The sequence below is a fragment of the Mastigoproctus giganteus genome, chromosome 1 (assembly GCF_048544385.1).
Source record: "Mastigoproctus giganteus isolate SK-2022 chromosome 1, ASM4854438v1, whole genome shotgun sequence".
Classification (NCBI taxonomy): domain Eukaryota; kingdom Metazoa; phylum Arthropoda; class Arachnida; order Uropygi; family Thelyphonidae; genus Mastigoproctus; species Mastigoproctus giganteus.
In genome coordinates this window covers 78,557,553-78,571,874 of record NC_143575.1, presented here as the reverse complement: position 1 = coordinate 78,571,874, position 14,322 = coordinate 78,557,553, and the positions used below count along the sequence as shown (strand labels likewise).

The window sequence follows — 14,322 nt, the reverse complement described above, 5'->3', positions numbered from 1 at the left end:
AAGTTATGCCAATTTTTGACATGTATAATTCGCCTTAGTAATATCACTGCTGTGAAATAAATTTGTTTCTAATTAATTTTCCTAGAATCATTTTTCATTTTGTGATATTATTTAAGTATGCAATTTTTTTTTTTTCCCCCAGCCATACCTTGTTAGCACTTTTCCATCACCATTCCATGAAGAAATGAAAGGAATAGCAAATGCCACAGGAATAAATATTGGTATTTATCTTTCAGAATTATTATAATTAAATTGATTCAATTTTTAGGCCTGTAAATGAAAAAGTGTAATTGTACAAAGCTAAAATTTGGAATTGCAAATAGCCAGATCCTTGCAAGAATAAAATGTATTGATGGGGCAGTGAATCCCAAAAAGTGACAATGATGCAGTTGGCTCTAATTTTTGCTGTACTGCAAGTTTGGGATCATAGCTGCCTTGCTGTATAGTTCAGCTTAAAACTGCTGCACTGTAATCTTTCTGTTCAGATTACAGTATGGTGCAATCATTAAGAAAAAAAAAATTTTTTTTTTCCCTTCTTAATATCTATTAGTTCATTGCTGATCACTGTCTGTGGTTTGTAATGAATTTTGGCTGCTGGTGTGCTGTAGACACCCTGTGCACCTACTGTTTATATGTACCCAATAAACATTCAGAAAGGATAATGGTGTATTAGCTGAACTCGCCTCTTTTATTTATCCCCCCTGGGTGCCATTTGACAGTCCTATACAATTCCAATAAATTAATCAAGTGAAATAATAACCTACATGAGAGAGAGAAAAAAAGCAATGTTATGTTTATTTAGTATAAATATTTATTCACTAATGAATGCTTGCAAAACAGTTTTAACATTTGTTTTTAATTAAGATGCATATAATTGTGCTCTTTTCAGATGATTAGATTTTCCACTAATTCCTAATGTTTTGGTCAGCTCTCTTCTCCATCTCAATTTGTAACCGCAGAGTTAGAAGTTTCAATTCTGAAACTTCTAATTCTGTGGTTATAAAGGAGAGAGAGTTCTCTTCCAAACTTCATGCATAACATTAATTTCAAGGTAAGGTGTGTACATTCCATTTGAAATGAGCATGCCAATTCTGATCTGTGCACCAACATAGTCATCACATGAACAGTTGGATAAACAAAATATGGGCAATGTACCAGATTCTAAAGAGGTAATATAGTATTAAGTGGATTAATTCAGGGAGAGGTGAAAACTCTAGTTCAAAAACAAGCTATAACAAGGGTCACTTTTTTCTCTTTTTTATTATCAGAAATCCAGTTTGGGCTCTTCTTTGTATACTACTTCAAAAAAAATTAATAATAAGATAAATATAATAATTAATCTTTTTGTTTATATATTAAGATTAACAAGTGGTCAAGCACAAGGGTATAGTTGCATTTGAGTGAACCATGGTTTAAATCCTCTTTGATTGAAAAATATGGTTAACGCTTGTATTCATTGTCAAATTATTAATTGTAAACTTCATGTCAGAGTTTATTAAACTAGCACTGAAAGGAAGATTGCAGTAACAGTAAAATTATCATAGTACTACCCCAAGATATTAAAGAACTATTGAAATAAAAGTATCAGTATCATGGCTCATACAATGAGACTGATACTTACATTTAATTGGTTACAAGAGGTGTTCTCCAGAATCCCAGTGTAATAGACAGTGCTGAGAGAAATTGCATTGGTTTTCTACTACTACAAAATATAATCCTGCAGTTTCTACATGGCACATTCTATTTGAATTTATATCTTTGTATAATTTGTATTATAGTATTAAAATTATTAGGTATCTCATACTTCAAAAATACAGGTTGACCATCACTAATCCGGCCACCGGTGATCCGGTTCCATCGCTAATTCGGACATAATTTCCGCGAACGTAATTTAAAATTTCTCGGGTCGGCGCACCGACCTGCCGCTACTGTTTTAGTGGTTGGTTGCAGCATCAGCTGTTGGCGCGAACTCGTAAACACTGGCAAGCCATTCCCACTTGTTTTTCTGCATTTATTATTATAATCTGATTACATTTAGCACCAGCCATGGTTCCAATGCATAAAGGAAGTGCCTCTCGTGGTGTAAAGCGCGAACACTGTACATTGTCCATAGCAAATAAGGTTGAACTTCTGAAAAAACTCGACAGCTGTGTGTCCTGTGAGAAGTTTAACTCTGCTTAATTATAAATTCCAGCAATTTCTCTCAGTTCCTCTTATCTTTGTAATTTTCTTTTAGCCATTCCTTTTTAGTTTTTTTTTAACAACACACTTAACAAACTTTCGGAAAAAACACAACACAATATGATGGATAACACAGCGCGCTAACGAACTTGTTTTCACAAAATATCTAACAATACTGTACTGACAAACTTATTGTGATGTTTGAAAGTTTATTTTATCGTAATTAGTTTTATTGCAGCGCTCATCGCGCGTGCAATAAACTAATCACAAACGACCTTCGTGTGTATGCCGTAATAGCGTCACACGTATGTGGCCGACACGGCTTCTCAAGAAATAAAGTAACCAATATATGCGACGTAAAAAAAGACTTTTTTTTTTTTTATTTTTTTATATATATTTTTTTTTTAAGCGAAAAAACGACAACACTAACATTACAATATTTATTTTAGAATTGCTAATCAAATTATTTCCTAAATATTTTTTGGCCCCAGGGGATTTTTTTCTTAAATTAACTTGGCAGTCTACCTATTAAAGGTAGAAGGAGGTGGTTAGCTGTTGGGTAAAATGTATGTGATAAAATAACCACCGGTGATCTGGCAAACTCGCTAATCTGGCACAGATCTCAATGCTGTCGGATTAGTGATGGTCGACCTGTATTTTGTAAGGATTTCATTGCATAATGTGGCGCCTCCGTAGCCAGCTGGGAAGGGGCAAGCAGTGCGTAACACACACTTCTTGATTAGACCAGAGTTTGAGCCCGTCACAACCAAATACGGAGGATGCGGAAAGGTCAGGGAATGACCACCGCATATTCTTGGAGCAATATGGCCTTAGTTGCTAATGCTCCCAAAAATCAAATAACAAACAACAACAAACATTGCATAATGTGAACATGTTAACCAGTGGCAGCTCATGACTCCGATGTTTGGGGGTGCTGCATCTTAAAGTTACAATTGCCTTGGTTATAAGACATGTAGATATACACAGTAGTAATAATAAGCAAGTTAAAAATACTACAAAACATTAACTAGACATTTACCATTAAGAGACTTGAACTTTTATTTAAAAAAAAATCCATTCTTCTGTTTTTATTTGTTGAAAATAGATTAATAACTTTTTCATTCAAGTTTGGTGCACTGTTGACCAAGCTTATTGAAAGCATTGCTTGAGCATTTAGCCTTTCCTGATTCATAGTGCTCTTTAAAAATGTTTTCATTCTTTTTTTAATGTCAAATGGCAGCGTTTGGGCTCTGAAGTAGTCATTGAAATGGGCAAGAGAACTTTTGAGTTATGTAAGAACTTCAGCTAGATTATTTTCTGAGATAAATTTCAGCAAGTCAGTTAATTTGCAATAACTGTGTAGATCACGTCTGCTATAGAAAACTTGTAATTCCGTAAGAAGTTTTTTCTCTTTCAATCATGGGATATACCTCAGTAGTCTCCCGCACCTCTTCCATGGGCATTTTCGTACGAAAAATAACAAAGTTCTCCTTGTTAAACAATTTAGCAGCAATTAATTGTTTTATAAAAGAATATCTCTCACCTATGTCAACACTTATATAGTTGCATACTTCCTTCACTTCAATCATGAGTATTTTTGAAGGATTTTCACAGTATATTGAATTCCTGATTTTTAGAATGGCATTCTTAAAGGTTCCTATATATTCATTTATTTTAACTGCCTCAATTTCTCGAGATTGCATTTGATTATAAATAACTTCCATGTAAGGCATTATCTGATGGAAAAGTTCTAACCAGAACTCAAATTTTTCATTACTCAAGATGTGCAAAATTCCAGTTGCTCCTGAAATTGTCTTATCTGCATTTGCTGTCGCTTGTAGTTCCTCCATGCACTTTTTCAAGGACTAAAAATTTTCATAAATGCTGTTCACAGTGCACATATTGAAGTCCCATCTTGTAGGAGAAGGTCGGGCAACACGGCTGTCCATATGCTTTCTGAGAACAGAGAGATGCTGTGGTGATCTCAAGAAAAATGTTGCTATCGACATGAGGTTTTGAAAGAAATTCTTGAATCTTTGGTACTACTTGCTGCATTTCTCATCATCAGATTCAGTTGGCATGCATAGCAGTGAATAAAATGTGCATTTTTGTACACTTCTTTTATTTTAGCCTGAATTCCTCTTTCTTGCCTTTCACTGCAGTAACACGCTTGTGCCATCAATTGTCTGAGCAACCAGTTTGAGTATTTCCTTTGAGGATTATGTCTATCTGATCTAGAATGCACTTCGATATTCCATCTGCCGTTTAGTTTTCCGGAGTGAAAAAAAACCCCAAAAATGCTCAAAAGTGTCACCATTCAGTTCATATCTCAGAAAAATTACCATTTGTATATGTTCTGAAACATCTGTTGTGTTATCAGCTATGACAGCTACGAACAAAGCTTCTTTAATTTCTCTTTTTATTTCATCCTGGCATATTTGCAGCAAACAGTCAAGAATATCGAAATGAATAGTTTTTGAAATGCCTTTAAATGCTGCATTACTTTCTAAATAGTTCTTTAAATTGGAATCTGATGTACAGACGAAATTTATTAATCCTCTGAATACTCCTGGATTTTTAGAATTGTCTTTTTTGTCATGTCCACATAAAGGAATTTCAAACTGTCCACAAAATTTAATTCAGTCTGTTATTTTAGATATACCTCACGATTCTTGTTATGTTTGCAAATCGAAAGTCTGTAGGCCTCACTAAGCTGTTTAATATTTACGCTTCCTAAAAGCAATAGTGAAATCACATTATCAATATGTTTCTTCGAACTCATGTTTTAGAGTTTTTTTTTCTTTCATTCTGTTTGTTTGTAAAGCCACTTTTTGTCCCCGTTAAGTCACCTCCGAACAGTAGTAGTAGTACTACTCTGTGGTACTACACTGACAGTGGTAGAGAATGAAAGGGACCTGGGGGTGGTTGTGCAGGCAGATATGAAGTTCTCTGAGCAGTGCAGACGGGCTGCAAGAGTAGCTCATGGTGTATTGTCAATGATATATAGGAATTTTTCTAGCAGGGATAAGGAGGTGATTATTCCCTTGTATAAGGCAATGGTCAGGCCACACCTAGAGTACTGTATACAGGTCTGGAGGCCTCATTTCAAGAACGATGTAGAGCTGCTGGAACGAGTACAGAGAAGGGCAACAAGATTAGTGAATGGAACAAAGGGGTGCTCTTACGAAGAAAGGCTTCAATTTTGCAAATTACAGTGTCTGGAGACTAGGCACCAGCAAGGTGATCTGATTGAGGTGTATAAAGTCTTGAATGGTTTGAGTATGCTCAATGCTGATGGGATTCTTCCTCTCGCTCAGAATAATCACCTGAGAGGGCATAAATTCAAATTGAGGAAAGACAGATGTAGGATAGCCGTGCGGAAATTTGCCTTTAGCCAGCGGGTGGTTGGTTGGTGGAATAGACTTCCATCCCTTGTCGTGGAAGTTGATAGCCTAAATAAGTTTAAGGCTCAGCTGGACAGGTATTTTGAACGAACAGAGGGGTCAAGTGGAAGTGGTTTCTTTTTTTGGCTGATGCTGCATAAGCTTGCTTTCTTGCATCAAATGCCTCTATTAATGCTAGTAAACATGGAAAACAAAACAATGCATTTTTAACTTCACAACCACAAAGCCAACTTTTCCTTTGTTACCATTCAGTTTTAAAACTGAAAATATATTTCTTATTATTACTTATTCCCCACTGAGAAATTTTGAATCTTTGGTGTGGGGTGGCCTTTTTTAATAGCATTTTTTTTCTTGGAGAGATAATTGTGAAAAACTAAGCTGCTGAAGTTTATTTACTGTCACATGATTTACTTCGCGGGGAAGTATGGAGGCCATGATCGAATCAAATTTCACAAAATCGTGTGTCATTGAAATAATGTTTTACTTACGCATCACCTCATAATACAAAGGGTACTAGCAAAGTTTTGCAATACAGCTTTGTTTATTTAATTTTTTCAAAGTAATTTCCTCTACATTCAATACACCTCTCCATCCTCCGAAACCAATCTTTAAACCAGTTCTGCCAAGTTTCACTAGGGAGTAAAGCACACTGTCCCAAGCCCGTAGAAGGTCCTCATCACTGGAAAACCGCCTCCCTTTTAGCTTCATTTTCACATGCGGGAACAGTGGAAAGTCACAGGGAGCAAGGTCTGGACTGTAGGGAGGGTGCTCGAGAAGTTTCAGTCCTGTCATGGTCAAATATTCGGTGCAGGCTTTGGCGCGGTGAGCTGGAGCATTATCGGGATGGAGGTACCAGGTGTCCATTCTTGACTTTGGCCGCAGGTTCTTCATAGATCCAATGACTTTAGGCAGGCATTGTTCAGTATACCACTTAGCTGTGACTGTCTTCTGTGTGTCCAAAAGACATGTTCCACAATTCCACTCTATTTGAAAAATACAGCTATCATTTTCTTCTTTACAGATCGGGATTTTCTGACAATTACGGGTGTGTCGTCATCGTCAAAGACCCAAACTTTGTTTTGAGCCTTGGTCGGCAGATAGTAATAGTACAGCCAATCTCGTCACCTGTCACGATGTTGTTCACATACCGAGATTGTCCCTTATCAAACTTTTTTAACATCTCCCGGCACCAAGTCACACGTCGTCATCTGCTCTTCAGTCAGTTGATGCGGCACCCAGAGAGAACAAAGTTTCTTCACGTGCAAATGATCTTGCAGAATCGAACGAATTGCTGGTGCATTTAGGCCCAAAGTATCCTCTATCTGTTGGTAGGTCACTCGCCTGTTTTCGTCAAGCATTTTCCTCACAGCAGTAACGTTTTCCTCCGTAACTGACGTTCGTGGCCTTCCCGGCCTCTCAGAATCCTCCAGAGTGAAATTTCCCCTTTGGAATTCTCTATACCACCTGAATATCGTTGTACAATGTGGACAATCATCATCTAGTGCAAGAGTCATTTCTTCTAAGCACTGGTCTATGGTTAAACCACGCACGAAATTATACCGCAAAACTGTCCTTATCTCATTTCGTGACCACGATGCCATCGCAAGCACTTTACACTCTCACTACTAATGAATAACTGAGCCCATCGACTTGGTGCGGCGGCTACTATGCACGTATGAACATGTCTCAACATGCAGCAACAAGCAGCTTCCTGTGATTCATTGTTGCGTCATGTTGCAAAACTTTCCTAGTACCCTTTGTATAACTTCAGCTTACCGAGTTCAAGCTCAGTTCACAATTAAGCTGTAATCACATAATTACACTGTTGAATGTTGAGTATTGACTTAACACTGATATTATTTAGTTACTTAATGGGGATTTGACCGAATAACAAAAACACGCTGACATTTTGGCTACACACCCATCATGGTCAATGAGAAATCTGCATTGCACACTTTACAGTGACTTTGATTCGTTTTCATCTATAAAAAATGTATATTGGCAAGTTGCCAATAACCTTGTTGCCAATTGCAACCAACTACCACATATTCACTGGAATGCAAAATGTCACTGTCTGGTGCACAGTGAGGCGTATAGTTAATTAAACTTCAAAGTTGGAAATGATTTCGCATTTTATTCGTTTATTATTGACATGATTACTTGGAAATAGAGGATGTGCATACTATATGTGGGTTCTGTTAATAAAAATATTCATTGCGTTGCATTGTTCTTCACAAAATTTCATATAACTCCCTTCACTGTATATCTAGATTTAAATAGCTGGGGATGCATCAATGCCTATGGACGAGCCACCCCTGATTTTAACTGGTATTCATTATGTTGAATAGTTTCTTAAATGTAATGACCTTTGTGCCCTTTAATTGTTCAAGTAATGTGATTGCAACTGTTTGCAGCTATAATTGTAGCTGCAAATGATCTTTGGTTTTGTGGACTAAATATACAGAATGAACAGCATCGCCAGTGGATTCAGTCATACTGAAATGGTTGCTCTTCTGGAGACTGTTGCATTTGTGTGTGTGTGTGTGTGTGTGTGTGTGAGAGTGAGAGAGAGAGAGAGAAAGAGAGAGATAGAGAGAGAGATAGATAGAGAGATTAGTTGCTCATTTAGCAGCCACTCTGACAGTTCTAACAACATTTCAGTTTTCTCTGGGTTAAAATCTCTCTACCACATTCTGTCAAATTCATCTGTTGCTTCTATCATTCTTCCAACTCCACTAATCACTTAATGGAAATCTTGACTTCCTCTCTTTGAAACTTGACTTTCTCCAGTCCTACTTTTCTAACAGTGAGATAATTTTCCTTGGTGATTTTAAAGTTCACAACTCCAGCTGGTCAAGATGCTGAGGCTTTGGCAATTACTAATGACCTTGCACAAATTGTTCATTTACCTACCAGAATACCAGACAATCCTAACCACACAGCCAACATGCTTGATCTTTTTCTGTTCAAGCTGAGTGGTCCTCTGGACATCTCAGATTGCAACTTGGTGATGGTCTCTTCTCCAACGGAGCCTTTCTCTCCTGGCCATTCTCAACCTCTTGTTGTTTGGCATTACAAAATGCAAAATAGGATGATCTACGAGATTTTTCCTTCATTGGTTTACTGTTTCAAATATTGTTATGTCAAAATATGCTCAGATTGTGTTGGCGAAATTATTCTTATAAGGATGAAATCCTTCATTCCCACACTCCACCTTAAAATCTCATCCATCCTATATCTAAACCTTGGTTTTCCAATAAAAATGCTAAGACTGTTCAAGAAAATAATGTTGCATATTGTAATTTGCTTGTTTCAAAATCTCCAGGTTCATTTTCTGCCTACACCAAAGCTCACAACAATTGTTATTAATCAGTCTAAACTAGATTCCAAGCAGGCTAATAATAGAAAACTTGCTTCGTGTCCAAATGGTAGCTGAGCAGTCTGGTCCCTTTTCAAAGCTACTGGCTGTGACTTTTGCCCATCTCTGTCAAAACAAGATGGTTCTATTGTCATTTCAGCCAAAGGCAAAGCAGACCTGCTGGCATCCCATTTTTCTTTCAACTCATTGATGATCATGGTAAACCACCTCCTACCATTTCCAGTACACTCTATTCAATGCTTCCAGTGGTCTTCTGGCAAAAGGATGTCAGAAGGATTTTGACAAATCTTGATGCTAAGAAAGCTCCAGATCCTGATAGTATTTCTCCTCCTGTTCCCAAAAGCTGTGCTCCTGGACTTCTTGTCCCTGCTCCTGTTCTGTGCTATCTTTTTTTTACTTTCTTGTTCCATAGGTATTTTCCCCTTCTACTTGGAAATGTGCTCATATCCAGCCAGTTCCTAAAAGGGTGACATCCTTCCCATCCAATTATCATCCCATTGTACTCTTACTTCTACTCATTCTCAATTAACTGCCAACTCTTAAACTACCTAGAATCCTTCCATCTGATCAACGCTAGCCAGTATGGATTCTGTCAGTCAATCCCCTGTTGATATTCTGGCTTATGTTACTCATCTTTGGATAAATTCAATGGAAAAGTCCGGTGAAACTCAAGCAGTTGCTCTTAACATTTCAAAGGCTTTTGATTATGTTTGGCATAAGGGTCGTCTAAATAAGCTTCCATCTTGTGGTTTGCCAACTGTTTTTAGTAATTGGATATTGTTTCTCTCTGACTGCTCACTGCAGGTGATGATAGATGGCTCTTTGTCTTCTAACTTTTCCCTTAATGCTGGTGTTCCTCAAGGTTCATTTCTTTCTCCCACTCTTTTCCTCTTGTATATTAATGACCTTCCATTGACTGGAAATCCTATCCATAGTTTTGCTGATGATAGCACATTGCATTCCATACTCAAGTTTGAGAAACCTTTCCTCTGTTCACAGTTTCAATTTCTTGAATGCCCGCTCCTAATTTCTTGAATGCTGAGCTCCAGTGGGGCAAAGATAAGTTAGTTGATTTCAATCCTTCTATAACTCAGTTCTGTCTTATATCTTGCAAAAAGAATTCTACTCCTATGCTTATCTTTGATGACACTGATTTCTAGACAAGATCATTGGGGATTACTCCAACTCCTAATCTCTCTTGGCATAAGCATATCACAAATATTGTTTTCTCTGCATCTAAAAAACACAATTTTCTCTTTCACTCTGTGTTACTTTTCTTCCATACAGCTGTTCACTCTGTACAAATTGCAAATCCACCCTGCCATGGAATATTATTCCATCATCTGGGAAGGTGCACCCAATAGGCTTTACTCTCAGGCTTCTAGATTCCATTCAAAAGAGGACAGTTAGGTTAATTAATGACTCATCTCTAACAAAGTCTCTCCACTCTGTGTCATAAATGTTCTGTTCTGCTACATGCCTTTTCTATAGATATTTTTATGGGCACTGTTCACTTCTCTCTCATCCAAAGAAGTTCGAATATGTGCCGCAACCAGCATCCTTTTATTGTCCAACTTCAAGCTCACAGAACCAGCTTTACTTCTTCCTCATTTATTTATTCAGCTTCTGTTTTCTAGAACAGCCTTTCTTCATATGTATTTCCTGAACATTACTATCTAGAGAAGTTCAAGTCTAATGTCAATAATTATCTTCTTTCATCTTTTCAACCTATGCTGAGTACTATAGGTTCTAATACCTTTTTTGTGTTTGGAATTTTCATTTAAATAAAAAAAAAAAAAAAAACACATTTCATTCAATATGGGCAAGATAGAAGTGACTTCAGATGGATACTCCTATATTGTTGAAAAGTGGGAAAGAATAGGAAAAAAAGGGTGAAGCTGGAGAAGCAGAGGTAATCAACCATTGATTATTGCTGGAATGAGATACGAAAATAGACTAAGCCAGTGGGGAGGGGTTTGGATAGATTTTCTTGTTTCCATTTATGAGTTTGGACGGAATTTTGAAGGAGCATGTCAAGCCTCTTTCCTGATGTTTATGTGGCTGGTTGAAAGTGTAGCTTTCCATTACAGAATGTAAATTCAACATGCTGTTACTTGCTCTAGTTTTTATTGTGTAGTCATGATTTGAGCTTTCTAGAGAATTCCTTCCTACCTATAGTCCAACATGGGGTCTGCAAGATCCATCATTAATGTTTTGGTCTCTCCAGTTACCTTCATATCTTTTTAACAGTGATAAAAAGTGACAAACATGAAGGGTTATTGGAAAGCTTATCTTATCAAAAGTTATGGGACACTCTTCTGATTGCAAGAAATTGTGTGTGACTATGAAATATGTAAATATTTTAATCTGTAAGAGTGATCAGCATTTAGTCCAGAACTCATTTCAAACACTGAATACATAGGAAGTGCTAACATGGTTTCAGAGGCAAATGGTAGTTGGATGTCATGTGGGGAAAATATTCTGTGAATGTTATTATTTGGGAATTAGACATTTTCAAATTGGCAATGTGTTGAAGAAATAGAAGTCTACGGGCGATACTCAGCTCAAGAAATGTCCAACTAGAGATAAAATATTGATTGATAGGAGCTAGCATTCTGTGAGATGGCTGGTTTCTCGTTTCACCGTCAGACCCTAGAAAATCTGAATCAGGAGCTGCAAGAGTTGTAACACTATATAGCTATCCTTGGACCACATTAAAACTAATAATTATCAAAGGTGTATGGTTTATGCTGATTCTTTAAGTGCATTACAGGCTTTATCCATAATTAGATATAATTCACATCCAGTCCTGTCTGAGACTCAGCAGAAGTTGTTTATCCTTTGTGAATCTACATTTGATATCTGCTTCTGCTGGATCCCAAACCACATTGGGATCAAGGGAAATAATCTGGCAGACTTTGCAGCTAGATCAGTGCAGTCCCACATCAATCACAGCCTGCTAGTCCCCTATGGGCAACTGATAAGAAATGTATTATGCACCCAGTGGCCACAATTATGGCACAGACAGTCCACAAACAAATTGTATCAAATTAAGCCTGTAATCCAAACAGGGCAGTCTAGTCTTCACAGGGGCCATAGAGAGGTTGTTCTAACTCGCCTTCACATAGGACATAGTTGTCTTACACATTCTGTTCTGCTGAGGGCTGATAAATCTCACACATGGAACACCATTTTAAAAATTAGACATTTTAACTGAATGTCCACGTTTTAGACATGAATGATGTATATCTTTTACTGCTTTTACCCGTCTGACCGAGCCCTATGCACTCAGTCAGATACTCTCTGACATTGACTGTGTCAGCTGTTTTTATCTATTTAAAATTGATAAACTTATTTGCATCTGTTTAAAATATACTCTTTTATTATATATACTTTTATTACTTTTTTGTATATCCTTTAAAACTAGATGACTTTTATACGTATATTGTGTACAGATCCATTTTCTGACAGTCACTGGTCATTTTCACCGATAACTAATCTTTTAACAACCTTTGTTTTTTACATTTTAGAAATATTTCCATTCATTTATTGTTGTTGGCACATTATGGCCTAACCAGCTGTTGTAACAGTAAACCCTAAACCAAATCAAGCCAATCAGGAGCTGCAAACAGCCACAGAAAAATTTGAAAGTACTTCTGTGACAATACACAGAAGCATGTCATGGAAGCACTTTCAAGTTTTCCTGTGACTGTTCACAGCTCTTGCCTTTGATTCTCTAGGGTCTAACAGACTTGAGATAAAAAACCTGCCATCTCCTGTCAGTTAATATTTTATGCTTGATTCTTGGGCTCAGTTTTTCACCTGTTAGTATTAGAGAGCTATATGCTATGAATCTTCACAGAAGACCTGTATCCCTAGCAAAAATAAATGCATTACACTCTGAAAAGTATATTAAACATGAATTGGACCAGGATTTCCTGGATTGGAAATATTTTGCCATGTGGAATGAGAAGTCAGGGTGTTTGGTGTTCTAATCTGATGGGGGTGCATTTAGGGATGCCTGAAGAATGCTTAATATTTGAGTGTTATCCTAGTTTTGAAGTTACAAGGAGGCAGTATTATAGTCTGAGGGTGTTTGTTGTGATACAGGCTAGGTTCATTGGTCGTAGTGCATGGAAAAATGATTGCTGAATGCTACATTGATGTTGTAGGCAATCTTGTATGCCCTACATAGAGGCAGTTTTGTGGAAATGACCTTTGCATCTTGCAAAACTTATTGCAGCAGTTATTTTCTAATGCTTCTTAGAAAATTAAGATTTAAATATATGCATTTAATTATTTTGCTTGTGTTCTCAATTCTCTTGCTAAGAATCTGAAATTTCAAAATTCCTAGTATCCAGAAAGCCCTTTGATACCAGGTTTTTGGAGGAGGGGTCTGGTCTGTACCATGATATTCTTGTCTATTTTCCATCTGCCATCAAGACTATAAAACAAATAATCTTTCTAGTAGCCCTCTATAGAAAGGTGTAGGATGGTGTGTATATTTGTCGGTTTCATCTTTATGCCAATCTAGTTTAAACATCTGTATGCTTTACAGAGCATTTGCTCTGCAAGGGGAATTTTTCCCAGAATGAGTCCACATACTCAAATCAACAGGGACTCAACAAAAGAACAGAAAAAGATTCTGCTCTCCTTGTTTGTTATAAATATAACAAACAACTGTACAGACATATAGAGGGCTAGTAAATCTGAATGTCTTATAATGGGGGATTTTCCAGATATTGATTGGATCTTGTGTACTTGCATACTAGTGAGACTTTTGTGGGTTTATTAGATGATTGTATTCTCAGAGTATGTTAGGAAGGCAACAAGGGAAAGCAATCGTCTTGAACTAATTATCAGCAGCAACTCTTCATGCATTGAGAATCTCCAGAAAAAAAACCATTAGGTGGTAGTGATCAGTGTATTGATGTGGGATTTACTTAAAGATGTAACTACCATTAAGGGCAAAAGGAAGGGCTTTTGCTTTTGTGAAAGTAACTACAGTGGTCTCACAGTTTTTAAAATCTGTTTGGTGGGACAAACTGATGATGTTTGTCCCTCCAGCAGCAAATGCTAAAGAGAAGTATTCAGAGAAGTAATTGTAGAAGCTACTATGTTGTTTTTTTACTAATTAAGAGATACTGTTGATGGTTTAGACCTAAATGGATGTCAGATGAACTGGTGAGATTGCAGAGAAGAAAAATGCACAAGATGCATATAAATTCAGTTGATACAAAAACCTATAGTAGATGTAAACTAGATGTCTGCAATCAGGTCACAAACGGATTAGGCAACATTGGGCAAATTATGAAAAGTCTCTGGCAAAGATAAGTAGCAAAGAATTCTTCACTTATG

The 14,322-nt window shown here is 37.0% G+C and overlaps 1 protein-coding gene across 3 annotated transcripts in view; it reads left to right on the top strand.

The window, feature by feature from the left end:
* LOC150090911 (acid ceramidase-like) overlaps positions 1–14,322 on the top strand; it is a 243,837-nt gene that overhangs the window by 78,904 nt on the left and 150,611 nt on the right. For all 3 annotated transcript variants that reach the window (XM_090380629.1, XM_090380624.1, XM_090380616.1), the window contains exon 5: positions 143–221. In XM_090380629.1, the coding sequence (XP_090236755.1) occupies positions 143–221 (79 nt within the window). The remainder of the gene's footprint in view (positions 1–142; positions 222–14,322) is intronic.